This window comes from Catharus ustulatus, chromosome Z (genome assembly GCF_009819885.2).
Source record: "Catharus ustulatus isolate bCatUst1 chromosome Z, bCatUst1.pri.v2, whole genome shotgun sequence".
Lineage (NCBI taxonomy): Eukaryota > Metazoa > Chordata > Aves > Passeriformes > Turdidae > Catharus > Catharus ustulatus.
In genome coordinates this window covers 63,150,144-63,177,196 of record NC_046262.2, presented here as the reverse complement: position 1 = coordinate 63,177,196, position 27,053 = coordinate 63,150,144, and the positions used below count along the sequence as shown (strand labels likewise).

Here is a 27,053-nt window from a genome sequence, read left to right as displayed (position 1 = left end):
AAGTTACATTTTGGTGTCTGAACCTAATACTGTCTTCTAATACACATGTAGGCATGCACAGAAATTTCTTCATAGCAGCGTGTACTGAGGAATGCCTGGGCAGCCTTTCCTTTCTTTACAATGGTATCATCAAGACTTGACTATCAGGAACAGCAAAAGGCCCTGACAGAGAGCACCCAGGGCATTTGGAGAACAACAAGCAGAAATAAATTTCTTTCTGGAGCTGCCTTGAAAATGTCCTGTAATTCCATGGCTCACCTTAGGTTTGATGATATTTTTTTTTCCAGACAGGAAAACTTGACCCACATTATCCCAAAGTATGTGGGCACAAAGGAAATGTTCTGGACATCAAGTGGAACCCATTCAATGACTTTGTAATAGCTTCGTGTTCAGAAGATGCCACAGTAAGTTTACCATGTTGTACTCTGTGTTAGTACCTGGCGAATGTGATTTATGGAGAATGAAGTTAAAAGAAACTAGTAGCTCATGGATGAGATATGAAAGCATGCATATACTTATTTAAGAAGCCAGGTAAGAGTAAGATTCTTTCTCCTGAGTTCAGACCTGTGTGATGCTTTCCAGATGATGTACCAAATCAGTGTAGTGAGGAAGATCTGTTTTGTGGGGGCTTGTACCTTTTCTTGGTGTGTTTCTGTGATAAAAACAAAATATGAGTTTAAAATGGAATAACTATTCAAGTTTAATCTCATTGAAACTCTGTCTTTACTTCAGAATAAGAGCTTCAACACAGCATTATCTGGACCAACTCTTTCAGATTAATTCCCCACAGAACAAGTTCAAGCTTGTTCCTGCACTCAGTTGCTCTGTAAAGTCAATGCTGTATCAGTTGTGCTGAGGAATATGCATCGTACAGCTCTGCAGTGGGTGCTTTGGCTGAAGTTAGTATGGTTAAGATGCAGACACTATAGCAATTGAAAGATTCAAGTCATGTTTGTAAGGGACAATTTAGCTCATATCTACTCCCTGGAAGGTCACTTTCAAAAGGTCTTGTAAAAAGTGTGATGTTAACATCTTTGTTAGTGAGGACATCTGTCTAACTACCATGCTGTTTTCTGTAAGAGATCCCATAAGAGATCTCACTGGGTTTATTCTCACTCTGCCATACAGCATCAGGGAGGTTTCTGCTGGTGTTTTCTCCAGCCCTGGCTTGGTTCACATGCTCTGCCATTTTAGTTCTGCCAAAAAAACCACTCATTATACGCTTTTTAGATTGTCTTTCCTGTTTAGTGACTTGTCTTTGCTTGTTTGGATGCTCCTCTGGCTTTTACTTTTTTTAAGGCTTCTTTCAGTTTCTGAACGGATGGTAAATATTTTATTTTCCAACCTGTATGGCAAGTTTTCATGCTGTTTCAGGAAGTATGGCATGGCATGGCTTCCTTGTGGCAGAGGGCACAGCCTTGATCACTCTTTTGAGCCTCATATAAAAAATGAACACAGTCTTCAAAACATCCCACTGCAGCTACAGAATCACAGAAGAATTTATGCTGAAAGGGAGGTTGAGTGTTTTCTTTCGCCACCTCTCTAGGCAACCTGTTCTGTTCTTCACTCCTTCCATGGGGAATTTTTCTCCTTCCAGTGTAGTTAATGACTGCTGTATCCTCTCCTTCTATTCTGCATTTCAAGCAGAAATGAGCCTGGCTCTATTTTCTCAGTAGTCTTGTAAGTATTGAAGGCTTTTATTAATTTACCCAGAAGCTGTCTCTTCTCCAGGCTGAGCAAGCCCATCTTCAGTTTCTACTCACAGGGTAAAGTACTGCTGACTCCTGATCATCCTGGTGGCCTCCCCTGGGCTCACAAGTTTATCAGCATCTTTCTTGCCCTGGGGAGTGCAAAACTGGGTGCTCTATCCCCAGCTCTCCTTTCCAATTTTCTCCAGAAACTTCACACCTCAGACTAAAGAATGGAAACGTGGAGCATGTCACTGGTCTCCGTACAAAAGTTGTCCAACGAAGTCCGTCTGTTTGTGACTGTACTTACTTTTTACTACTCTCTCATCCTCATCCTAGCACCAGGAAATGGTATCTTAGGGTCCTCTGCACTGTGACATGGTGTAGAGACATCTCCCTGCTCGCTAAGTAGCAAGGACAGTGGACTGTGTTTATCGGTGTGACTGTCTTTCCTCATACCTCGTACCTAGACCTTGGAGGTCACTCCCTGCAAGCCCTACTTGGGAACTGGGTTGTTCTGGGCCTTGTTCAAATGAGCTGGGAAGATCTCTAAGGCTACAGATTCTGTGGCCTCACTAGGTCCTTCTTCCAGGTGTTGAGTGTCCTTCCAGGAAAAATGGGATGCCTCTGATCTCCAGGCATTGCCTATTGCCATATACATCCCTTGCCTTTGATGCTCTCCTTGTGTACCTTCAAAGAGTTTGGCTCCATCTTCTCTGTGCCTTCATGCTGTGTAGTTGAAGGGCAGCCAGAGACTGAACAGATTGTTTTCTTTCCTGCTCTCCTCAGATTTGCTGTGCTGTCTCCTCATCTCTTGTCTGCTTTTGGACTCATTCTGTGGGATCAGCATCTTGCTTTAACCTGGCCTGTTCTGGAGAGCTCAGATTGGACATACTGTTGAGACATCTTCATGGCAATACTTCCTCTGTTTTAATGGAAGATTGAAAAAGGTTTTTTGGGTTCACAGAGGTGTCCACCACTTCCACTGGGCTGGACAAAAGAGTAGAAGCCTTCCTCCCAGTCTGTTGTTAAAAGCCTGTGTTCTCTTCTATTTCTGAGCATTAACAAGCCACTAATGCAAGTAAGACTTGAGCAAGGATGCATCTAATTGCTTACTGGGCTGGGCCTCCCTTTGAGGAAGGCTGCAAGTTTCTGAGTAGATGATGGAAATTTCATTTCTCCCACATTTCTCAGAGGTTTCTTGACCATTAACCAGCCTTTCTGGAGCTTGTCTTGGTGGTACCACGGCTACCAAAAATTGGTAAAAATAAAAACTCTATTGTACTCTAGTGTAAAAACACTAATGTAGCATTAAGAAGCAGACATTCTTTATTCAGCCAGAATGCATTTCTCCTCTGAAATATTGTGCATGCTGACTACAAAATAAACTCCTGTTTAGATACTATATTTTACATATATAGTTACTGATTCTTCCCTGAACAAACATGCATATAATAATAATTTCCCTCAAATCAGTAACATATTTACTCTTCCTTTTACACATGTGTTCTTCAGTCCTGGGGATCTCTTTGGTTGTCCCTGGTGGTTGGTGACTCCCAAAGTCATACTTGACTGTCTGATCAAGTGGTAAAAGTTGCAACAACTGGGCTGGTTGCTTTCCAGTTCTTCTTACACAATGGGCATTGTGCAGTTCCACAGGCCAGTGGTTTTTGAAGAATAGGCATTGTGTTAGCCACCAGGTGCAGACAATTTTTCATCTGGCAGCACTACAGCTATCTTTTGTGGTGCATAGCTGGAGCTGTGTAGAATGGTACTTTTGGGCATGGGAAGGATTTTAAGTTCTCTGTGAACACCAAGTTCCAGTTCTCACTGCTGTTTCAGGCAGACTTAGGACTGAGGCCAATGCAAATGGCTAGGGGCTGAGAGTTTGAGCTTATCCTGTTACCCCTTCTGTTGTTTGTGGCAAATCATCAGGGATGAAGAGTTCAACTTGTTGAAGATATGCTCCCCCCTGGTTAGAGGGGCAACCTTTTGCCCTTTACTTCATTTTATCAGGCTTTCTTCAGGATGTAGCAATGTAGACAACTTGTTTATGCTTGGATTGTCCATGCTTGCCCTGCGGACCTGAGTCCAACACCTGCTTATTCTGTACACTAAAGAACTGGCAATTTCTGCCATTTAATGAAGCCTGAGATTCCAGTGAGGTGCTTTTATCTGCTTTTATCACCAACCATTTCACAGCATAAAGAGTGGATGGTTCATTCTAGGCAGTTCTTGTCATTGTGAACACAACCTGTTTTTCCCTTTTCTAGTCTCTCAGCCCCATTCCTTTAGTGACAGCTGTTGAAACTGTAAAGAATCAGTCAGTCTAATTGTAAAGTGTGATGTTTTCTCTAACTGCTGCAGAAATTCGTGTGGATTCTGCTGGTCTCTATAGCCTTCATATTTCTGTGGGCTTGATTCCTCATTGGAATAAACACTGAGAAGAGTGCTTATGATGTTTTCCAGGAGGTCCCAGAATATGGGTCCACTTCTTATTTGTCTTAGAAAGGACAACCTCATCAGCCAAACAGCAGGAGACTTGGGCAGCTGTGACTGATTTCGACAGACTGTGTTCCAAAGAATGTTTTGCTTTTGCTTCAGGCTAAGAACTAGAAAAATTATGACATGAGCATAATAATTTTCATGGAGCCAAAAGATCAATCATCTGTTAGCATCCTAAATATTTGTGTTTCTAGGGTTGGTGTGAGAAAGACTCCTTTTATACCCGCATAGGTTCAGCCCCTCTTGCTAGTTTCCTGTATTGTTTTCTTCCACCACAGGAGGACAGAGAATTTTTGTCTTCATGCAGCATCCTTCTAGAAGGATCCAGAGCTGTAGGTGGGCCTGTTACAAGACAGCACGCTCCCAGTGCTGAGTGGCTTCAGTGCCGTGCTGCCTCATGTCTCTGCTCAGGGTGTGTGCTCTGAGGCCACCTGTGTGCTGTTCTGTGAACTTTGACAAATGGCTGTGTCACTTGCAAAGCGTTCAGCACTGGCCAGCTTTCTGTGAGACACATTTCTACAGCTGTCACCTGGCCAGAGGAGTTCTCAGTTCTTCTGCCAGATGGCAATGAATGGATCCTCAGGACCAGGATGAAGAGTGCCAGTAGAGCAGGAGAGGATTGAGCTTGGATCAATCATAGAATCATAGAATTATTGTATCTTTTGGGACTCAGATCTGCTGGCTTCTGCTCAAAGTTTGTTAAGAGGCAAGTTCTGCAAGATCGGTGGTTTACTTCTTTGTCTTGGGAACTTTTCATAATTGTGCTGACAGGTCTAGGGGTTGGATTGCCAAATTTAAAGGAACCCTGGTAGGACTAACTAACTAAGATAGAATATAAAGAAGAGTCTTCAGGTCCACAGAAAAATAAAGATACAAATGACAATGACAGGCATTCAAAAAAGCCAGGTGCATTCCTGTTCACTATGAAGGGGCACTTAATAGCTAATGGTAAATGCCAAATTAGGTCCTTCTCAGGAATCTCATGAAGACTCATCCTGTGCCATTCAGGTTAAAATCTGGGACATCCCCTATCAGTTGCTAAAAAGAAACATTACCACACCGAAGAAAGAACTTCTCGGGCATGCTCGAAGAGTTGGTCTGATTGAATGGCATCCCACTGCTGACAATATTCTCTTCAGCTCTGGCTATGATTACAAGGTGGGTCTGTGCTCCTAGGATACCGTGTTTGGCTGGGTGTTTTGAATTTTGTTTTAATTTCAAGCTGTAAGATGGTACTAAAGACTTTGGAAGCTTTCTTTTGGGGGGGAAATTCCTTGGTGACCCAATGGTGAAAGGATATTGCTGTAAGTTCAAAAGGACTGTCTAATTTTCCAGTTGAACTTCAGTCTACTCTGCATTTTTCTCCTTTACTGGATTGGATACAGCGTGCAATGCCATTCACTTTTCTTTGTGCTAGTGCTTTTATCTGCACTGCTTTGTTGTCTACTTTTATGTATAAAATGTGACTGCAAAGGAAATTAAAATATTGGACATTCTTAGCTGACACAGATACATTGCTGTTTGTATCAGGAATTATTTTAAGTGCTGGAAAACAATCACTTGTGATGGTAAGACCTATACATGTAGAGAAAAGATGAAGAAGTGAATAGAATGCACTAAATCCCTGGTGTGTGAGGCAGCAAAGGGCTGATTTTTTTTTATTATTTTTGCTCCAGATAATGATTTGGAACCTTGATGTCAAGGACACAGTTCTTTCAAAGCCAGTGAAGATTCTTGATGCTCACAAAGATGTGGTCCTCTCCATGTCATTCAACACAGATGGCAGTCTCCTTGCCACTGCTTGCAGGGACAAAAAGATACGTGTGATAGACCCTCGTGCTGGAACAGTGCTACAGGTGCGTTTGGTTCAGAGGTTTATGGCCCATCTGATCTCACCTCTTGGAGTGTTTCCTCTCCTGGGTAGCTTCACTGCTGTATAAAACAAAGCATCTGTGCCCTGCGTTGCCCAAGGCACTGTATGGTGCTGTTCCCTTCTACTTTCCATGGAGCGCTTGCTGTCATTGTTGAAAACAGGGATTTTGTATCTTGATACTGTGTTCCTTGCTCCTTGAAACCTTTCTTGGATTGTGTTGTTTCATAGGTGCCTCCTGCAGCCCTCTGAGGTACATCATGGGAGGGAATGTAGAGATCAGGTGGACAAGTGGATGCAAGTGTACATTTGTCCAAATGATCAAGGTTGTTCTTTTTCCCTGGATTTTGTTGGCTAGGTGAAACTGGTTGCATTTTGTACTTATTTGCCCAGGTTTGTGTACACAGAAAGTCCTGCCTGCAACTACTAGAGACTGCTGTCTTGCAAATATGTGAATCAATAGTTAGGGAGGTGAGATTGGCTCAGCTAGTCAGAGCAGGGTGCTGATAACACTAGGATTGTTTAATTGTTTAAACCCATAGGGGTTTGATCCCCTTATGGGCCATTTACTTAAGAGTTGGACTTGATGATCTTTATGTATCCCTTTCAACTCAGAATATTCTATGATCTGTGGCTGGGCTTTTGAGAATGATCCTGAAGAGTTTAGGCCACTTTTTTCAGATGCCTGTGAAATCCTGCTGACTGTAATTCAGCTGGGCTGAGCAGATTTTCAGATGTAGGTGAATGAGAGTTGTCATGTAACGTGAAATGTAGCTATGCAACAGATGTTGTCTTACTCATGCAATGTCCTTTTTTTTCTACAGGAAGGAAGCTACAAGTCTCACAGAGTCAATAAAGTCTTATTCCTTGGAAACATGAAAAAGCTGTTTTCTACTGGAACATCTTTGTGGAATAATAGGCAAATTGCATTATGGGATCAAGTGAGTTGGACCAAAAATCTTAACCATACCGGCTTCAGTTTTCTCTCTTTTGCTGTCATTTTAACTTTCCACCTGCCACATACACAAGAATTGATTTGTAACAGCAATTCAGAAATGATGTGTCAGACTCCTGAAGGGTATATAGGTCTTACTACTCTGAGACCTAACTGAGTTTCTGGAGAAGTTCTCAATATAACAAAGATATCTCTAAGATATCAAAGTGAATGCTGTGCCCATGTCCTGGTTTTGGCTGGGATGGAATTAATTTTCTTCTCAGTAGTTGCCACAAAGCTGTGATTTGGATTTAGTATTGAAAGCACACTGACATTTAGGGTGTTGCTAAGTAGTGCTTACCCTAAGTCAAAGACTTTTCAGTGTCTCATGCTCTGCCAGTGTGCAGGTGCACGAGAAACCGGGAGGGAGGATATCCAGGACAGCTGATCTGAACTGGCCAAAGGGATATTCTGTACCATAGAACGTCATGCTCAACTGGGGGGAGTTGGCCAGGAGCCATGGATTGCCATTCAGGGACTGGTTGGGCATTGGTCAGCGAGTGGTGAGTGGTTGTGTTGTCCATCACTTATTTTTCTAGAGTTTTATTCCTCTCCCTTTTCTTTTTATTACAATTGTATTATTCTATGTTTTGCTTTTTTTTTTCCAATTACTGAACTGTTCTTATCTCAACCATGGGCTTACCTTTTTTCTGATTCTCTTGCCCATCCCACCAATGGGAAGTGAGCAAATGGCTGTGTGGTACCTAGCTGCTGACTGAGGTTAAAGCAGAGCAGCCCACTACAAGAAGAAATTGCTCCAAGGACCTCTGTGTGGTTACTGTAGTTCTGACAGTGTGGCTCTTACTGGTCTTGCTGGCAAACTGGTCCTGGTGCTGGAAAGAGAAATGAGCTCTTAGAGGCATCCTACATAGATGAAGCCCTCAATGAGGAGCAGTGTGTCGGCTTTTTGATTTCTGATGATTCTTGATGGTAGAGTACTGAGGTAGTGCTTAACTGGTCACTTCCAAGACATGATCTCCTGTCAGGATGGCTGCTAGCCTTATGAAACTCTGCTCTCATCTACCCTTTCATCTGCAGTGAGATGTTTTTACTTTGTCAGTGTCTAAATATATCCCTTTGCATCAACCACCATGCAGCACAATCTTTTGTCTCTTTGTAGTTTTGTCACGCTTTGTTGCCAGACAAAGCTGGTAGACCAGGCCTATGATTTGCTATGTTTTGACTATGTTTGGACATGGCTTCTTTGCACACAAAAGGCAAAGCACTATGCTGCTGTCTGAAGGCTTTCCACAATGCTAAGCAGCGCTGTGACACTTCATGGGTGTCATGTCAGGGTTTTACATGCTTGGTTTAAGAACACAGTGGGAAGATCTGTGAGGCAAGGTATGTAAGGCCTCCTTAGGATCAGGGATTGGCACAGGGCCTGCCCAGAAGGCCTCTTTCTCAGATCCATAACCATCTTTGCATCTAAACAGCTCTGGCTTAATGCAGCCTGCAGCTGGTCAGTTCTGCAGGAGAAAATGTGCATTAAGCCTATGCTAAATACATGTTTATGTGAGAATTATCACACGAACAGCCATAGGACACCAGAGTCTGTCCTTTTGGTCCTCTCAAAATCACGCTCTTCAGCAGTGCAGGGATAGCTTTGTACAAGATGTCCCAGCTTGCATATGAAGTGGTGTGCTGTGTCCTCCTCCATGGCTTGCCTGCAAAAAGCCAGTGGGAGGTTCTATACTTGCATCAAGTACCTCCCCACTGAGCAATGCTGAGGCTGCTTGGCTGATGCAGACTGCTCTTGTGGGTGGTGCACCACTGTGAAAGTATTGCCTTGACTAGAAGTTTTGAGAACATGAGTAAAATTCAGTGTGAATTTCACACCAGTGGTGCAGGTGTACCCTGAAGGCCCTTCACATCCTGAGGCAGGTAATGGTTCTAACTGTACCTACCCCGAAATGCCATCAGATGCCTGAGGTTTCCAGTGGTAGGAGCTGATGTCCTGCCCTCAGTCAAGGCCTGTGACAGAGCCCCCATTTCCCACGCAGAGAGCTTTGCAGCAGTCTGTGCATGGCCTCTGCTCAGGGCTGTGGGTCATTACAGAGCTCTGCTCACATACCACTGCCAGGTGGGGTTCAGGTGAGGCGTCCTGGACTTGAGGTGATGGACAGGTGATTGCAGCTGACTCTTTTTCCTCTGTCCTGCCCAGAATAACCTTTCTGTGCCTTTACTGGAGGAGGATCTGGATGGCTCCTCAGGATTGCTGTTTCCCATCTATGATTCTGACACACACATGCTTTACGTGGTGGGAAAGGTAAGTGCTTTCCACACCAGCAAGTGCAGGCCTGTTTGATTCTGCTGTCAGCCTGTGTTGTTACATACTGAGGTCAAAGATGCTTCTGAATCATGTTGTGTTATGAGCAGATGGGGTGGGGCCAGAGGGTGCTTCATCATCAGGCCACTTTTATCATGTTTACAGATGTACTGTGTTTATACAGCTGGGTCCTAACCTTCCCACAGAGGAATTTGAGGGTAAACATTTGGTTCATTGTTGATCCTGCATGGTGTCTTGGGCCAGGAATTCTTCTTATACCGTCATGCTGAACAGCGGAGTCTGGCTGACATTGATTCTTTGCCTTTAGGGTGATGGAAACATACGGTACTATGAGATAAGCCCTGAGAAACCATACCTGAACTACCTGACGGAATATCGTTCTCCCTTGCCACAGAAGGGAATTGGTGAGTGGCAGAATGTCTAATGTTACAAGAGGCTTGTGATTTCTTTATTTTAGAGGTTGCCAGAGTCTAGGACTATGCAAAATATGATTTAGAAAAGAGAATGGGTCAGGTTCTTCCACACAGGTTTACAGGTGCTTACAGTCAGCTTGGCCCAGCTGACAGAAATATGACAGGTGGTGTTACAGGGTCAGAGCTTGGAAAACGCCTTTCTGACCAACAGAGCATGGGCTGGGAGGTTTTACTGGTCACTGCTGCATCTCCTCTCCTGCGTGCTTGGTCAAGGTGGAAAGGAGGATTTTCTGGATTTAAAGGTGGAGAATGCTCCTTGCTGTTTGGCAGTCTACTTCAAGATTTTTGTCTTTGAGCTCTATTTCTATAATTCCCACTCTGTGATTTCTCTGGTAACGGATGCTTCACAGCTTAATGCCTTCAATCTTTTGATTGAAGCCTACTTTCTTTTTTATTTACATTTCCTACTTAGCTCTACTGTGATTAAGTCACCTCTCCTCCCTTGGAGACCCTTGCTTATAAACCTGTCTGTGTACTACCCACTGTTTAACTAATTCAAGTCACAGAATTCAGCTTTCAGTCCTCAGACCTTATTGTTAATCCTTTCTTGAACCTTTTCTGGCCTACTCTAAGAGTCATATTCCTCTACATGTTTCTAGGATCATTAACACCCTCCACACTACCTGTGGACACTCCTACTCTTAGAGGACATTGGTACAAATATTTGGCAGCACCGAATTTTGTGCCTGCAAGTTACCTTCAGAAAAAATTAAAAAGAATATATTATTTAAAACTTAACCGTAAGGATCTCCTCATTATTCAGTTTTTATAATCCTTCCAGTACAACATCCTTATTTCTCATTGTCATAGTCTCTTTAAAAATAATTTAATGGAAAGGAAGTGTACAAGTGTTTTTAAAAGGCCTAAGTGAATCTTGTCTACTTCCCTAACCTGCTTTGTTCAGCTGATCAAGCATACTGCTGAGGTTATTGTACAAAACTTCCATAATACCAAAACAAAATACTGTATGGGGGAATGGAGTTTAGATTCACTTTTAAATGAATTTATAATGCAAGGAACAACAGACCTGCACATAGAATCTATTGCTTAATGAAGTCACTGGGTATTAGTAGAAAACAAAGCTTGGGTGTCATGAAACAAGGTCTACAAGCATAGGGAATCTCTTTTGTTAAGGGAATTGGTGTGGATATAGCTTTAGGCTGTACAAGCTAATGGGAGAGAAACCCAGTGAGGTTATCAGGTAATAAGAGACCTTGTGTGGCTTAGCCAGTCCCTAAAACACAAATGGATAGAAGAGATGTTCACACCTTTCCCATTCTCATTTCTCTTTTGGGACAGTGTTGGGGAGGATACTTCCCTGGAAGGTATTTCAGCTATATATAGACAGCTGTTCTGATGTTTTTTAGGTGTCCTGAAATCCCTTCCTAGTGATCTTGATACTCTAATCCTATGGCATCATCTGCCAGTTCTGTCCTGTTCTGGTCACTCTGTTGGGAGCCATTAGAATGAATAAAGAACAGGAGGCTTAGCATGAAAACCATACATCCCATATGGAACAACATGATCTGACAGAAAAAATAATTATTTAGTCCTCTCATTTGTGCCAGTTTTGGATGTAGACCTCAAACCATGCTGATGTGGCATGGATGCTATGACTCTTTTCATTGTTTGATGACCCTTTTCACATGGCTAATAATGCTAACTTTCCTAAGGAGATTTAATCTCCATTTATTTCATGCTCTTCCCCCAGGAATGATGCCAAAGAGAGGTCTTGATGTGGCAGCTTGTGAAATTTTCCGTTTCTACAAACTGATTCCAACTAAAAGCCTGATTGAGCCCATCTCCATGATTGTGCCTCGACGGGTAAGTCTCAGGTCATGTTCATATCTGAGGCAAATATCACTGCAAAATGAGGGCACTACTTCCTCTCAGTGACTCTTGGGGGCAGGAGAGTAGGAAGAACAGGAGATTTTTCTCTCTCCTCGCATGAGAGACATAGCTGGCCAGTTTCTGGGGCACCCCTGCCAACAAACCCTGTCTAGGTAACTCAAGAACTAGGACTCTGTTTAATATCTGATTAATATCTGACTTTCCAAGACATGCTACCAGATCTCCAAGGTATCTGTAAACTTCTCCAATAGAATCTGTTTGACATAATGATGAAAGAGAGAGAGGGGTTGGAGCGGACATTGGGTGGCACAAAAATCTCCTTCTGGAAGGAAGAAGAATCACCCTGGTGAAACTGGAGCTATGAATTAATGGGTCTCTACCCCTTGGGTAGAGTTGTGTTACAGACAGTTGTTCTGCAGCATGTATGACACAACCAGTTGCACTGAGGGTGATGTAGGAGTAAGTCTCAAAGCTAGTGTCATTAGAGAAAGAAACAGGCTTTGAATCTGTACCTAGCAAAGGTAGCTCCCATGTGAGATTGGTACAAAGGAAATGTCACTACTGTGCCCTTTACGTCCAGAAAGTAGAATATGAAAAAAGGTGTGAGTTCCTTGAATTCAGAGACACAGGAGAGCTAATGCTCATTCCAACTTCCAACCAGGCATGTTCCTCCAGCTTTATCTCCTTGGCCATTTTTTGTCAGTTGATAATCAGCTGATGCTTTGTGACTTGTCCATCCTTTGTATCCACATATTCATTCTCGGGAACATGATTTCATGGGAGTTGAGTTAGCCTGTGTCAACCTCCCCCAGTCTGAAGACCTTACTGGCAGGAATTAAATTAGGCCTTCAGATGCAGTTCTTCTGAGTTGAGGTGAGGAGCAGAGAGGGAAGGGTTCAGAGCAGGTGAAAAGACTTTATGTCCGTGCCGGTGAGTGCTCATGACACTCCCTGTGCTGAAGGAGAATAAATTGATTTCGCCACCACAATCGAGAGCTCTCTAAGCCAAAATCTCACTGACACAATTACTCTGGACTTTTGTTTTCTTCCAGTCGGAATCATACCAGGAAGATATCTACCCCTTGACTGCAGCAGCCCAACCGGCACTGACAGCACAAGAATGGCTCAACGGGGTTAACAAAGGTCAGCACATGGAGAGCTCCCCTTCAGCTCCCCAGGGCTTGGATAATCTCCTCCCAGCTCTCTGGCCTATTACCTGCCAGAGAAAGAGGAAAGAAGGAAAAGGAGGGATGTAGTAAATATGGCTGGAAGCTAAAATAACTTAGTGACTGTAAAATCTGGAAGCTGCTCCAGTGAAGTGCTTCCATGTTTATCTCTGAATTAATTGCTTACAGCTGGTTGTTTCTATGAATTGCTTACGCTGATTTCTGTGGTTGTTGTTTGTGAGTGCTCACTCCTTTCCTCCCTCCCTAGGGCCTCTCTTGGTATCCTTGAGACCAGGCTCTGAAGCTGTGAACTCCCCGCCACAGTTTCTTGAGCCAGAGCCATTCACGAAAGCTACTGACCTGAGCCAGCAACAGGGAGGAGGAGGAAGGGTATTACTGGAGGACAAGCAGAAGCCAAGAGAGATTGAAGATGTCAGAAAATGGCCGAAAGTGGAGGAGAAACTGCCAAAAAATGAACAAATGTGCCTCTCCAATGGCTTTGATGTATTTGAGTGTCCACCACCAAAAACTGAAAATGAGGTATGAATGTCTAGGGTGAAGTGTTGGGGCCACTGGGGAAGCCCAAAGCCAGATGACAAAAGGATGCCATTCACATGGTGGCAATTCATCGAGAGTTTATTTTGCAGGCCTGTGTCAGTGCAAGCTTCTTTGTTCTTTGTGGTGTCAAAAGCTCTGACTGCCACATGGGAAGTATAAATTTGGCCCAGCAGCACCCCAGCTGAGGGAGTCAGGAAAGGAGGGGAAAGTCAGCTTTTTCACTTCCTAGGCATTCCTGTGGCACAGACCTGCCTGGTAGCTGTCTGGGGGCAAGGAGGCCCTTGTGACTTCCAGTTCTGGAGACGAGAAGGGGGCTTATGCAGGATAAACCTTTGATGAGAACTGCAGTCAGCAAGCTGGGTGAGGCAGCAGGGATTCCTGTGAAAGGGGTGGGTGCACCTGTGGTGCATCCATGTAGTCTTAACTGCCTGACTGTATTTTGGACCCTGACATGAGAAAGAGTCTGCCTCTGCAGCTCACTGGTGAGGGACAACTTTTTGTGCAGTGTTACCGAGGTTGGCTGCTGGCTGCAGCATGCACTGAGAAAGGCTCCAGAAAAGATCCTGGCAGTTCCATCATCTGTCTTTAGTCATGGAAAACCACCTCTCTGTATTGTAATCAAAGCTGGCACAGTGGTACATCTCTGTGGTGGTTTGTCAGCCTCCCACTGCTGGCAGCTCAGAGACATTTTCAGCTACGTACAATGTGTTTGCTTTTAGGAATCCTGGAATAATTTTTTTTCCCTGTGAGAAATGACTACTCACTTAAAAATTTTCAAAGGTTTATTAAACCTTAACAAATGCAATGAAGGACTGAATAAGGTAAAAGAGCAGCGCTGACAGTTTGTAACCAATTGCCATGTGCCTGCCCACAAAATGGCTGCTCTGCCTTTTATAGCCCTGGTGTTGCATTAGGCCACCCTGGCCTTCTCAAAGTCTGTCAGTCAACTCTTCTTTGCTGTCTGTTGTGGAGACTTTCTTACGGCTTGATTGGAGGTGAGGTGTTGTCATGCCTGCCTCCTAGTAACAAGCCTGCCCCATGCAAGGGGCACATGTACATGTCCTCCCTCCACATATCCTGCCAACCAAGGCCATCCAACAACACAGGGGTTGGAAGGGGGTCTATGGGGAGAACAGAGAGCGTCCAAACAATAAACCACAATAACATAACCATACATCAGTAAAATGTCTCTTAACATGCACACAATATTCATCTCTGTCTTGGTTTGAAAGACAGATGTCTGCTAAGGGAGGCAGGAGCCTTTATTGAAATGGAAAATGTAAACCCTCTCCCTCTGAATTATTATAATTTTGAAATTAAGGAGCTCTCAGGCAAAGATATGGGAATAGGAATAACAGTTCTTTACCAGGAAAATGAAAATAAAATACAGTAATACAAAAACCAAAACACTGACAGAATCAGAATACAGCCTGACACCCCGTCAGGCAGGGTGTTGGTGGCAGTCCCATTAAATGGTGGCTGCATCCTCCTGGAGCGACAAATATGGGTCTGTTGTAGCAGTGGTCCTGTAGAAGGGTGCAATTTTCCTCCAAAGATCCAGTGATGATGTGGAAAGGTTTGGTTTTCCAAACCAAATTAAAATAAGATACAGTACAGTAACACAGTAGTACAAAAAAAAAAGACTTTGCTCATCGCAACTGGAAGAAGAAAAAGGACTTGGCCAAGGTCAGAGAAGGAGATGTGGCAAACCCAGGAATTTAGACTCCAAATACTTTCTGTGAAACACATGCAGTCACAGCCCAATCTAGTGGACAACAGGAGCAGGACAACAGGCCTCCTCTTTAGATGTTTCTCTCAGAAGTGACAGCTCTGTCACTTCACTGTCAAATTAAGCCTGCATTTTCTTAGTGTAAAGTAAATAAAATGTGTGTTTTCTTACAGCTTTTACAGATGTTTTACCGGCAACAGGAAGAAATCCGTCGACTACGTGAGTTGCTAATCCAGAGAGATGTCCAAATTAAACAGCTGGAGCTGGAGCTCAGAAATCTCTGCACGGACACAGGCAATTACTGAGGTTGCTGGCCTGCAACTATTTGTACCCCTGGACACAGGGGGAGACTCCAGTTCCTGCAGATAACTCCTCCTAGGTTTCTTACAGGGGGTAAAATTGATATTTCAGGCAGCATGGACTTCCCTGGCTTGTGGTGGTCACATTTCCTTAATCGTCACCAGACAATTTTTGATGGATTTGCTGTGCTTCTTCAGGCTCCCCTTGCTTGCCTGCTCACCAATGTCAGAAGCTTGTGTGTTAATCCTAGTGAGAGACTTTGGAAAATCTTGCTCTTCTGGTCTTGGAGAAGCTACGTGTTAAGCTCTAGGAATTGCCTGTTTTGCTGCCCCTCCAATGACAGGAGAATGGGAGACTGAAGGCAGCTGCCAGCTTCTGTTCTCACCCTGGGGCCTGGCAATGTGGCTCCTGTGGCCGCTGTCCCCTTGCCAGGGGGAGTCCACTCTGCTGAGCTTCAGAGGCACCTCTAGCTCCAAAGTGATCCTTACACTCCCCTCTCCCCCCACAGCTTGGCCCTGCTCCCAGGTGGATTGGGAAAGCCATGGCTGCCCTGACCTGGTGCTGGGGATAGTCCCGCTCTGAGTGGGAGGCTGCACTGGGGGTGCCAAGGGCTGGCACTTTTGTGATAGGAAAAGGGGAGTCGGTGTTGGAGGTTGTGCTTAAAAAGGTTGGTGCGGGCTAGTTCTCACCAGAAAAGCTGAAGAGTCTCTGTGTCCTGGGAGTCAGTGGCCTTCTTTCCCTCCTTCTGCCAAAGACCAGCTGCAGTCAACTGGGGGTCATCAGAGATATGAGGATATTTAAAGCTGCACAGTATTGACAGCGGGGGAATTTTCCAAGAGGGTTTAAAAGGATGAGTGGGGAGTTGGACCCCCAACCCACTGCAGGCATTTCAGCAATGGTGCTAGAAGTGTTGTGTCAACCACACAGTAAGATCACAGGGCCGTGGCCAGTCCTGAGCAGCCCTCCAGGGTTACTGGAGTATCACATATCCTTAATGCCTGCAGCAGCTGCTTCCTTAGCTCCCAGGTGCCAGCACCTTGTCCCATTCCTGCAGCTGTCTACAGCTGCAGGTTCCCTCTTGCTAGCTGTGTTGTCCAGCCCCCTGCTTTCTGTCCAGCTGCTCAGCCTTCCTCAGCCCTGTGGCCACGCTGATCTGTGCCCTTCAGCACCAGCTCTCTGGCTTGATGCTGGACCTTATGGAGATGTCTTAAACCCAGGCAGATCAAGCAAACACTGTTTAATCTGTAACTGTGCACCTCTGTTGTGGCACATAGAAATCACAGAATCAGCTAGGCCCAGGGAATACATCTAGGACACATCCTTGTCACCAAATGCATTTTGGCTGCATTTTTTTTTTTGCTTATTTTTTTCATACAAAATAAATTATTTAAATTATTTCCAAAGTAAAGTAATTTTTTCCAGGGGATTTTTACATCATATTGAGGACTGTTTCTTTGTTATTCTATGACTGACTAGCATAGAGAATGGTTGGCCACTATGGTTCTTATCCTAGGGTTGTGTTGATTTCAGCGTTTATGGAAAAGAAGGTGCTTTCGTTTAGGCTTTAGTGAGACTATTTAATCAAAACTTCTTTTTTAGACAGTATGCCTGTAAAAGCGTGGACTGTGAAATGTATTTAAATTTGGAGCTTAACTGCAACCACTAATCTTTCACATGGAAAAAAACTCGAGGAAATGGAGTTACGCGTTCATGATCTGTGCCTAAATAGTCTTGAGTGATTATTCTAACAGTTTCTAGAACTCCTAAAGCTTTGTAAAAAAACTGTTGAACATGGGGATAAAAACCAAATCTGTGCAATGAAAAGCAAATATAACTGAATAATAAATATATTTAGAGTTTTACTTTTTGATACATGCAAGATTGTTGTTTTATTATTGTATTGTTGAAGAGACTGAAACTTAAGCTGAATCAAGATCAGAAAGGAGTGTCACCTACTGTCTCTTTCACTTGTGTCAAGCTGTGGCCTTACACTAGTAGGTGGGCTGTACACAGTGTTATACCCATGGCCCTGCCCTGTCTTTTTACATCTTTCCCAGTTGCCCTTGATGCCACAAAGGGCTGGCCATTTCACACTGTTCTGAATTGCTGTGTGTGTTGCCTCGAGTAAACTGAGTCCTGCTGGAGATGCATTCTGTGTGGTGAGGTGTCTGCTGCTGTCTTGCAGTCCTGGCTCTCCTGTGCAGTACACTCTGGCCAGGCTTTTTTAGATATTCCACATGAGGAGGGTTTAATATATTATTACCAAAATTACTTACTTGAAGGTGGGATTTTGATTTAGCAGACTGAAGCAGCATGGACAATACAAGCACAATATAGCAGCTGCAACCTCCAGCTGGATCAGAACACAAAGGAAATTCCCATTACACTTACTGCCAGGATGCTGGATATCTCCAATCACTAGGAAAAAATGTGTGGGCTGAAGCCTGCTGAGGTCTGTAGCTCTCTTTAAAGCTCATTTTGTTGTTTTTGTTTTGCTTTGTTTTGCTCTGATTCACCGGGGCATAGTAGCTGTGGTGAAAATATGAAGAACCATCACCTGTGCTCATGTGCTTGGAGCTGTCTTTCACTGTAGTGGTTTGTTGATCCCTTACAGCTTTGGGTGTGGAGTCATTCATGGCTGCATTTGACGTGTAATTTTAAATGTTTTTGGTAGCATATTTTAGTGTAAGGGAAAAAAATGGAAATTGCTGGACGAAGACTATGTCATGTTGTGAGGACACTGTAACCTCCTGACCTCCTGGTCTCGTAAGGAACCTTGGGCTGGTGAGAGTGTCTGGGCAGGCACTGTGTCCCTCCTCAGGGGCCGATGCAGTCTCAGTGCTCTGAGCAAAGCCTATAAAAAGGCAGCAGCAGGCAAATTAGTATGGGAGGCAGAGGAAGAGCCTGCAGCGCCTTTGCAGCTACGGTGTTACAGCTGCTTAACCTCAAAGAGAGACTAAAACACAGCCCTGCAGTGTTAGCTTGCCTGCTGGATTTAGAGCCACAGCACTTCACATCTTCACCCTCTACTCCATGCCAGCTGCCAAATGCAGAATAAAACAATAGTTGTCATTCTCACTTTATTTTTCGTCTTGGGAGGCTATACCCTTATGTGCTCAAGGGGCTACAAGCAGAGGAGAACATGGAGATGATGCCCCCTCATTTGCCCTGTAGTGGGAAGCAGCAGATCACCCTTGTTGGTCTTGGGCTGGGTAGCATCCATCCCTAGCACAGGGTGGCTGTGAGCTGCAGGGGGGCACTGAAGTGAAGTTGCAGTATCAGGAATTGCCTCTTGGACATGCTGCAGCACCATTTCAGAGATCTCTGAGCTTATGCTGGAGCCACTGCAGTCTATCTACAACTTGTCTGTGCTGGGGAACCCAGGACTGACTTGGCATTCCTCATATGGCCTCACCAGCACTGAGGGTAGAGGAAGGACAAATTCCCCTGAGCTGCTCTTAATGCACTTCTAAATACAGCTGAGGATAGTGTTGGTAATTTTTGCAGGAAGCCAGTGTTGCTGACTCAAACTCAGATTACTGTCCAGCAGGATCTTACAGAACTTCTCTGCAAGGCTGCTTGTCAGCTTCACAAGTCCCCAGCATGTGCCAGTGCAAGGACCTAGTCCCCTTTAACTGCAGGATGGTGCAATTGTCCTTGCTGTGCTTTATCACATTCCTTCCAGCCCAGCCCTGTATTTTTCCTATTGAGATGCTCCCAAAGGTCAGCACAACTGTCTGCTTCGCCTTTTGCTCCTTCCACTTTTACATGGTCTCTAAACTTGCTTGAATCTGTGCTGTCCCTTTCTGCAGGTCACTAAGGGTTCAACAGTTTGGATTTGTTTTGTAAACATTTTCTAATTTTTTGCTCAGAAGTCCAGGTAGACTACTCCCGAGCACCTTCTGATTCTACATGCCTTTGTAAATGCTTTCCAGGGGAATTTTCTCCAACATCTTCCAAAGGATTGCATGCGGCTGTACTTCATCTTCCTTTCACAGTTAGAAGGCAGGGCTGAGAGTCAGCCATTTGCAACTTTTCCCACTCACCTGCACCTTTCAAAGAACGCTGAGAGAGGCCTTGCAATGCCACTGGCCTTCACTTGCACACTTGGGTCAAACCCATATGGCTTCACAAACCTGTATGCATACAGGGTGTTGAAGTATACCTTAACCTCCTTATTTTGAACCTCCCTAGTCCGGTACACAACAGGTATCTACTTATCTACCTCAACAACATCCCTTTTTCTCTGCCAGCTTTCCTTCTCCTTAGAACCTAGTTATTTTCTTCAGATTCTCACCATGGCTGCCATACTTGTGGGAATTAGAAGTCTGCTATGAACAGCAGCTGTGCAACCTGATGCACAGTTTCTGCTGAGTTCTCTTTGGGTACAATGGAGAAAACTGCTTGGGTGTCTGTGCTCTTCAGCAGTGCTCTAAAGCCTGCTAGTTACACTTGATAATTCTCAGGTCACCCCTGGTGGTGTCTTTGGTACCCTTGTGAAAAGGCACTACTGTGTAGTAGAAATCCAGATAAGCCTTGGTAGCTTCTGCACAACAAAAGCCCCACACAAGCAGCAAACCTCCCTAAATCTGATCAGCAGATATCAGGCTTCTGATCCCTGTGGTGGACAGCAGAGTCCTCTATCTATCACTTGTCACTTCCTTCCAGTTGTTTGAAGTGGCCCACATGCACCTAGGAAACCCCTTGTTGTTGGTCCTGACAAGGCTGGGACTGAGACTGCGTGGTTAGAGCTACCACGCTCAAAAATCTGCTCCTCCAAGCTACTGGCAATTGCTGCTTCTGTCAGCAAAGTAATCTCTCCTGAGAAAGATCTTTGTGCAAAATTAGAGGAAAAAAGTTTATGAGTTTAATTTTCTGTGTCACAACATGACACACATTATGCCCAGTTCTGTCCAAATCCGTCTTTGTGAAAAAATGCTTCACAATAATCTGTTTAAGCAAGTTCTTAAAATGACTGCATACATAAATGAAGATTGGTTCCCCTTCTGATTTTCTCTCCTCTTGTTTTGGCATGTTTTATCTTGAGTAGAAATTTGCACATCCAATAACTGTGATCCAACCATAAACCAACCATGAGGATTATCTTAATAGCAGAAAGTGATTTTTGTCTCTCTCACTGCTTAGCCATGAGATATGGATAGCATATGTGAGGGGCATTAGAAGTGGGTAGAGGCAGCATAATTTTATTTCCTTTAACAGTAGAGAGCTTGGGCCTTCATCTGCTTTGAATGTTGCCTCATATTCTTCCCTCTGTATTAGAGTGGGTGACTGGGCTTCTGAGGACAAAGCTTTTCCTGCTTTGTGTTGGATTTGTTGCTTTATATTTTCAACATCTTGACTCGTGGGTCCATGGGAAAATACCAGAAAATACCATCACTACCTTGCCTCAGCTTCAGATCTATCTGTTTTGCATGCCAAAGTTAAATCTTTGCACTGATTCCATATCTCTGCAGGACTTGATGTGAACAATTTTGAGCAAGGAACAAAAAATTCTGGTGAGTAAACCTGAGGGGCAGTCTGTAGGGTATAATTACCTAAAAGTGAGGGTAGTGTGTTTTGAATCAAACTTTACTTCCTGCTGATAACCTTTACAGAACACATCAGCTTCTTTAAAGCTTAACTTCTGGGTCAGTTGCAGTGTATCTGATTGTGATACAAAATGTTTAGGTACATTTTTTGCCAGGGCCTGGGGCTATGGATTCTTCAGTTTTCACAAAGATGTTCCTACAGAATTTTTTCATGTGAGTTTACCTGAGCATTTAAAAAAATATATATATGTTTAATATGTCCATTGTGATTTGTGAGGCAGCTTGTTTGGGAAGATTTAAGTGAAATTCTGCTTAAGCACCATTTCATGAACAAGGGCACAAGATGCTTTGTCCCAGCAGGAAAAGTGGTAGAAGTAGCAACATTTGCAGCAAGATGCAAAATAAGGAACTGATTTTACTTTCTATTGCTGCTGAAAGTGGTTGAAAATCGATTCAAGGGAGGGATTGTAAGTGTGTTCTCAAGGCTCAGACACTCTGATCTGAAGTGTATCACACCTTCATGAAAAGTGTGCCACCTTTCATGAAAGTAACATACAAATAAACACCTGGCTCAAAACATGTGCTTCTCTCCCCATTGGGAGGCAAATACAGCAGACTTGTTTGGCTATTCATTTGAATACCAGAAAGGAGCAAATACCCTTTCAGCTACCTAAAGATGACCATGTTGCTATAGAAGATGTTCCTTTTACAGGAGCATTTTAGCTGCAGGCGCCTTCGTATGCCTGGAAAGGAGTTTTTATTAGTTATCACAACTGAAACAATTGGGTTACTAATTTTGGGAATATGTGGCTCTTGGAACAGTATCTTTTAGACATCAGAGAGGAAAGGCCACCACCCAGTTCCCTGATAAAGTTCACTGTGGTTTTTTGCAGTCAATTATAAAACCAACTGAGCACTGAAGAAATGGAAATTAAGCGTATCAGTCTTTTCTGCCTGTCTTACTGGAGTATGCCCAGTTTTCTAATCCTGTGGGACCACTCAAAGTTCACAGAATGCTAAATAAAGTTTCCTAATGGTTAAGACAGGGTTTTATCTTCTGTATCACACCTCTAGAGCTGGGCTTGGGAGTTCCAGCTCTTGCTTTCCCCACCTCCATGTGAACCTCTGCAGTCTCACCCCTTTCAGGATGGCTCTTGTTTCTAAGAGGGGGTGCTTTGGGGAACTTCTGTTCTGTACAGGTCCTGTCCTACAGAGATCATCAGGTTTTTCCCAGACTCTCCTTGCCATACTAGACTTCCATACTGGAAGTCTGTGAAGCAAGGCTTGTAGTGTGAACTTCCTTGAAGGCATTGTTCCAGAGGAGAGTTTGGTACCATTTGTTCGCAAGATTGACTCTGTACCTGCCATTTGTCTCCAGCTGCAGGTAACCCAGAGTGTTTCAGCTCTTCCATGCTGATACTGTGCTGTACTGGGCTGCATTTCACACAAAAACCCTTATGAGAGAACAAAAGCTAGTTTTAGTTGCTTGTGCCCCTTGACAAATTTCCTTCCTAATGCTTTGTTCAAGGTGGGGATGACAATTGGTGTCTTTGTCCTGTGAATCTGGGGCCTTGAGGTTCTTTGCCTTACTTCCTCTATCCATTGTCCCTTCTCTCAGTGGGTGGTTACTTTTTAAAATTAGTATGTAGCTGATCTTTGGTTATGTAATCGATGCTCCGGTCCAAAAGCACAAGACCTTGACTTAAACACTTGTTTAAAATAAATTCCTCCTTCCAAATCAGTGATTTGTACCACTTTTTTTAAAAAACCCGAGAGTTTGGGAATCAATGCATTCCAGAGAATTTATGTTTCACTATCAAAATGGTGACAGATCCTTACTTACATCTGTTGCAGCTATCAGTGCCTTCAGCTGAAATCGAATGCAAAGTCCCACAATCCAATACTTCATTGATTTCTACACCTCTTTTTCTTTATGTGCTTGATTTCTTTGTGGGTAGACTTTAGGGCTTTTTTGTGTTATTGTAAGGTTGTTCAATTAGGGAAGAAAACCCTCACCTTCAGTAAACATTAACCAGAATTCTGTTCTGAAGAGATTTCTCTGCCCTAAATGTAGCATTATCTCAGACCAGAAGAGGGAACTATTGTTTCATGTACGGTAAGTCCAAGCAAATAGTTTAGAGCATATTCCAATGTGAAGATGAAAAGATGAAAATGGTCTTCTCTAGAGATAATAAACAATGAGGTCTGAAAATTGAGATATTTAGAGACTTCAACAAAACAACAAAATGTCAGAGCATACAAATGCTGTCTATCTTTGCTTTTAGAGTACTCTTACAATGGTGATTTATATAAAAATGTGTAAATATAATTAAACTGTTTACCATAGAATAGGAGCACCTGAGATCACACTCACTTTGTGACGTGGGAAATAAATTATATTAATTGAATTATTTTGGTAATGTACTTGGGTTTAATTTGATTTTATGTTAAGTGCATGAGCCTTTCTCAGGAACAATAAATGCTGTATTAAAAAATGGATCTCTTCATTTGCAGCTTTCTGCTATAAGCCGTTGCCAAAAATCAGAGAGGAGGAGTGTTTTCCTACCCACAGAAATTTACTGAAGTGAACACTGGCACTTCAAGCTTGTATGTTGTAAATGCCTCAGTTTCTTTAGTAATCACTTATTGAGAGTAATTCTGTTATAGTCGTATTATTCAGTTCTTGTAAGTACATGCTGAGACACCTTAACAGCCAGTGCCCTTGTATCTGATTGTTGTCCTTGGAGAAGGGGCTTCTTTCTTACATCCTCTCAGCGATGAGGGTATGTTTCAGTTGTTAACTATATTGTTTTTAGCCTATATGCTCAACATTAAATAAAACATTTGTATCCCAATATATTGTACACGTTTCTGTTACTGTGCATAAAATCATGCAAATGAGCCTTAAGTAACAAGTGAAGGCACAACACGAAGTCATTGAATTACTATCATTTTATTTGGACCCAAGACTGGAATTAGTAGTCCAAATTTAGGACTGAGAATGTGAGAGAATCGTACGTACCTTAACTGCTGTCAGGACAATGTGTGGACAACATGTGTAGGTGTTGTGTCCCTAGTACTAGTACCTAGTACACGAAAGCAAGTCTGCAGAGCTGTTAGCAGTGATGCTAGCTAGCATCTGTGGTTAGGATTGAATAGAAACTGCAGAGCTATCATAAGCTGCCAATTAATGGTTTGTAAGTCAGACCACAGCAATGCAGACTGATAAAACCAACCCTTTGGCTTTGTCTTAGTTCTGCCTAATGCTGGCACCCTTTTTTATATGGCTTTCTCTGCTCTCTAACAGAGCCATCACTGGTTCATCTTGATGACAAAGGGCAAAATAGATGAAGCATATTTAAGTAAAGCTGTCTGGGAGATGACAGTGTAGAATGATTTGGGGTTACTACCAATAGGCTAAAGGAATTTCTTAAGTGAATCCACATAAAATCAGCGGGACAGAGTTTCATATGTTGTGTGCCAACACCGCACTTCGCAGTAGAGCTAAATCAGTTTCTGAATCTGGGGGGAAATAGGTTTTCCCAGTTACAATGAGTTTGTTCTCACTCTTTCTGCATTTCCTAAAGTCATGGAATCTATTTTGCATAGTTCTGTGTTTAGTTCATCCCTTTCTTCATGAGTCCTTATACCTTCCCACTGATTTTTAAATTTTCCTTAGGAATTGTGACACAGTGGCAAGACAACTACGGTGGTTTGCCCCATGAGCCATCAAAAAGCACACATTAAAATTTCAGCTCTGGAAGCTTAATGATTGAAAATTATATTCCAAATTGTAAGAACACAGCTTAATTTGCAGTTGAGATCACAAGAAATTTTAATGACAATTTAGAGTAGCTCAATTTTTGTCAGTAAACTAAGTAGATAGGACTCCAGATGATATCTTAGGGCTATATTATAATCTTTCTCCACATATTACTTGTATTTGCATTTGCAGCTGAGTTTTGCCACCATGTGAGGTGCTTTATAGGTTTCCTGTACAAGAGAGTTTTGCTTTGCAAGCATACAGACATATTCAAGCAAATATGATCTGGAACCCACTGAGGAGTGTAGTTGTGGTTGACTCCAGCGTTTCTTCCTTAGCTCATTTTTGATTCCAGTTATGTATAGAGCAGAGCTGAAAGGACTAAACGGGTCATCAGTCCATGCCTCTGCTTGAGCCAGGATTAAGTGCACCAACACCATTCTGGCAGGTGTTTGTCTGGCCTGTTAAAACCTCCAGTGATGGAGAAGTGTGTCATCTTCAGGTAATCTGTGTCGATTATGTTCCCTCAATAAGATTTACACTGATGTCTTGGCTGGATTTTCCTTTCTGTACATTAAGGTTGTTAATTTTTGTCCTATTTTGTGGAACTGTAGAGTGCACTATTCCTTTTTACTCTTCAGTAATGCTTTACCTTGCTGGAGATTAAGTCCCTCAGTGAAATTACCCTCAGTACATTCTCTTCTTCCTCACTGGATTAATTTCACTGATTCTCTGGGTTATTTGAAGCAGTTGTGTTCAAATCTTATGATGCAACACTGTACACAGGCTCCCAGAGGACTAGGGTATATTCAAAGGTTATCTTGGCTGTAGCCGTGTTTCTGAGTGCCTGTATGATTTTTTTAACCTATAGAAATGAATGAAGTCATGCTCAATATATTCACTGCAAGCCTGGCCTCCCTTTCTGTAGAGCTGCTACATTCTTTTCTCCTCATATTTTTCAGATTATGTTTTCTATTTATGTGTAGTATTTAATGTGTCTTGGTAGAAGTATTTTATTGAACACCTTGAAATAAAAACGTACCTGAGGAGGAATGGGAGATCAAAATTGTGCCATTAAGAGCAAGCAGGTGAATTCTATTTTTCTGGAGGTTGCAGTGCTATGTTGAATTACAGCAACTGGAAATTCAGCTGTCTTAATTACTGGGAATCAATGAACAGTTGTCCAGCTATTTTTGCTCAACTATTCATGAAGTTGGGTGAGTGCCTACCTGGCTCAAACTTTACTTTAATTTGGTCCTCTTACGCTGCTTATAAAAAACGATTAGATGCCTTGATATCTTGTTCCCTACAAGAGAGAATGAGAATGATTTGAGTACAGATTACCATAGGATGGGTTCTGGTCCTCATAATGAGGCCTCTCTTGAACTTTCAGTATTGGCAGAAAGTCTTATATTTCCCTGCTACACGTCGGTTTCCAGAAATACACATAGTTGTGTATAACAAAAAAAAGATTAAGTATAGGCTACAAATATTAAAAAATGCTGGAGAAAAATCATTAAGTGCTGACAGAAAGTGAAGGTAGGAAGGAGCAGGACGGAAGTAAGTCTTCTCTTTCAGTTCTAAAATACTGACTCCTGAAGGACTATCACAGAAAGGCTGTGGTGAATTCTTTGACCTGTGACATCCTTGGATTATGAAAGAGTGCTCATTGGATAAAATTTTAGCCAAATGTGAGGCACAATGTCCCTAGCAAAAATACCTGAGTGAGGCTTTTCTGGATTGGATAATGTGGAAGGTAAGAACAGACAATTTAAAATCCTTTCAGTCTTAAAATTATTGAGTGAGCAAAAGATCAGTGAGAATACTGTCACCAAGACCAAGGGCAAGTAATGTGGAAGGGATGCTAAAAGGGAACATAGAAGATGAGAGAAATTCAGTACTAATGGGTAATAGGGATTCTGAAGAAGGAAGAGTGAGTAACAAAGCAGAGGTTCAGCTTCATCTGCTGGAGTGTGATGGAAGATTGATGCAGATTTCAAAAGTCCATGGATTGGACTCTTGAGGTGCCCATAACTCCTATGTAAACACAAGTATATTCACCAACACATGTATGGACACACAGGCATAGTTCAGTATTTGGAGTGTTTGCTTTGTTATAAAAAATTTTGAAGGTTTATTTCAGAGAACTTGAAAATGAGTTTGTGTTCACCTATGAGAGAAAGATACTAGTATGACTAAAACAGTGTCAAGTGTCAGTAATGCTGGGCAATTTTCTGTGCAGTTGTGGCTTTCTTAAAGATTAAGTTAAGAAGGATCTCCTAAAAAACTAAACACCATGCCATAATTTTTCAGAGAAT

The 27,053-nt window shown here is 42.9% G+C and overlaps 1 protein-coding gene across 5 annotated transcripts in view; it reads left to right on the top strand.

The window, feature by feature from the left end:
• The window catches only part of CORO2A (coronin 2A), a 65,937-nt gene extending 42,105 nt beyond the window's left edge, over positions 1–23,832 (top strand). For all 5 annotated transcript variants that reach the window (XM_033084771.2, XM_033084768.2, XM_033084770.2 and 2 more), the window contains exons 3-12: positions 288–404; positions 5,202–5,351; positions 5,870–6,049; positions 6,888–7,004; positions 9,222–9,326; positions 9,655–9,751; positions 11,532–11,644; positions 12,723–12,813; positions 13,105–13,376; positions 15,297–23,832. In XM_033084771.2, the coding sequence (XP_032940662.1) occupies positions 288–404; positions 5,202–5,351; positions 5,870–6,049; positions 6,888–7,004; positions 9,222–9,326; positions 9,655–9,751; positions 11,532–11,644; positions 12,723–12,813; positions 13,105–13,376; positions 15,297–15,428 (1,374 nt within the window). In that variant the 3' untranslated portion in view covers positions 15,429–23,832. The remainder of the gene's footprint in view (positions 1–287; positions 405–5,201; positions 5,352–5,869; positions 6,050–6,887; positions 7,005–9,221; positions 9,327–9,654; positions 9,752–11,531; positions 11,645–12,722; positions 12,814–13,104; positions 13,377–15,296) is intronic.
• Positions 23,833–27,053: the final 3,221 nt, after the last annotated feature.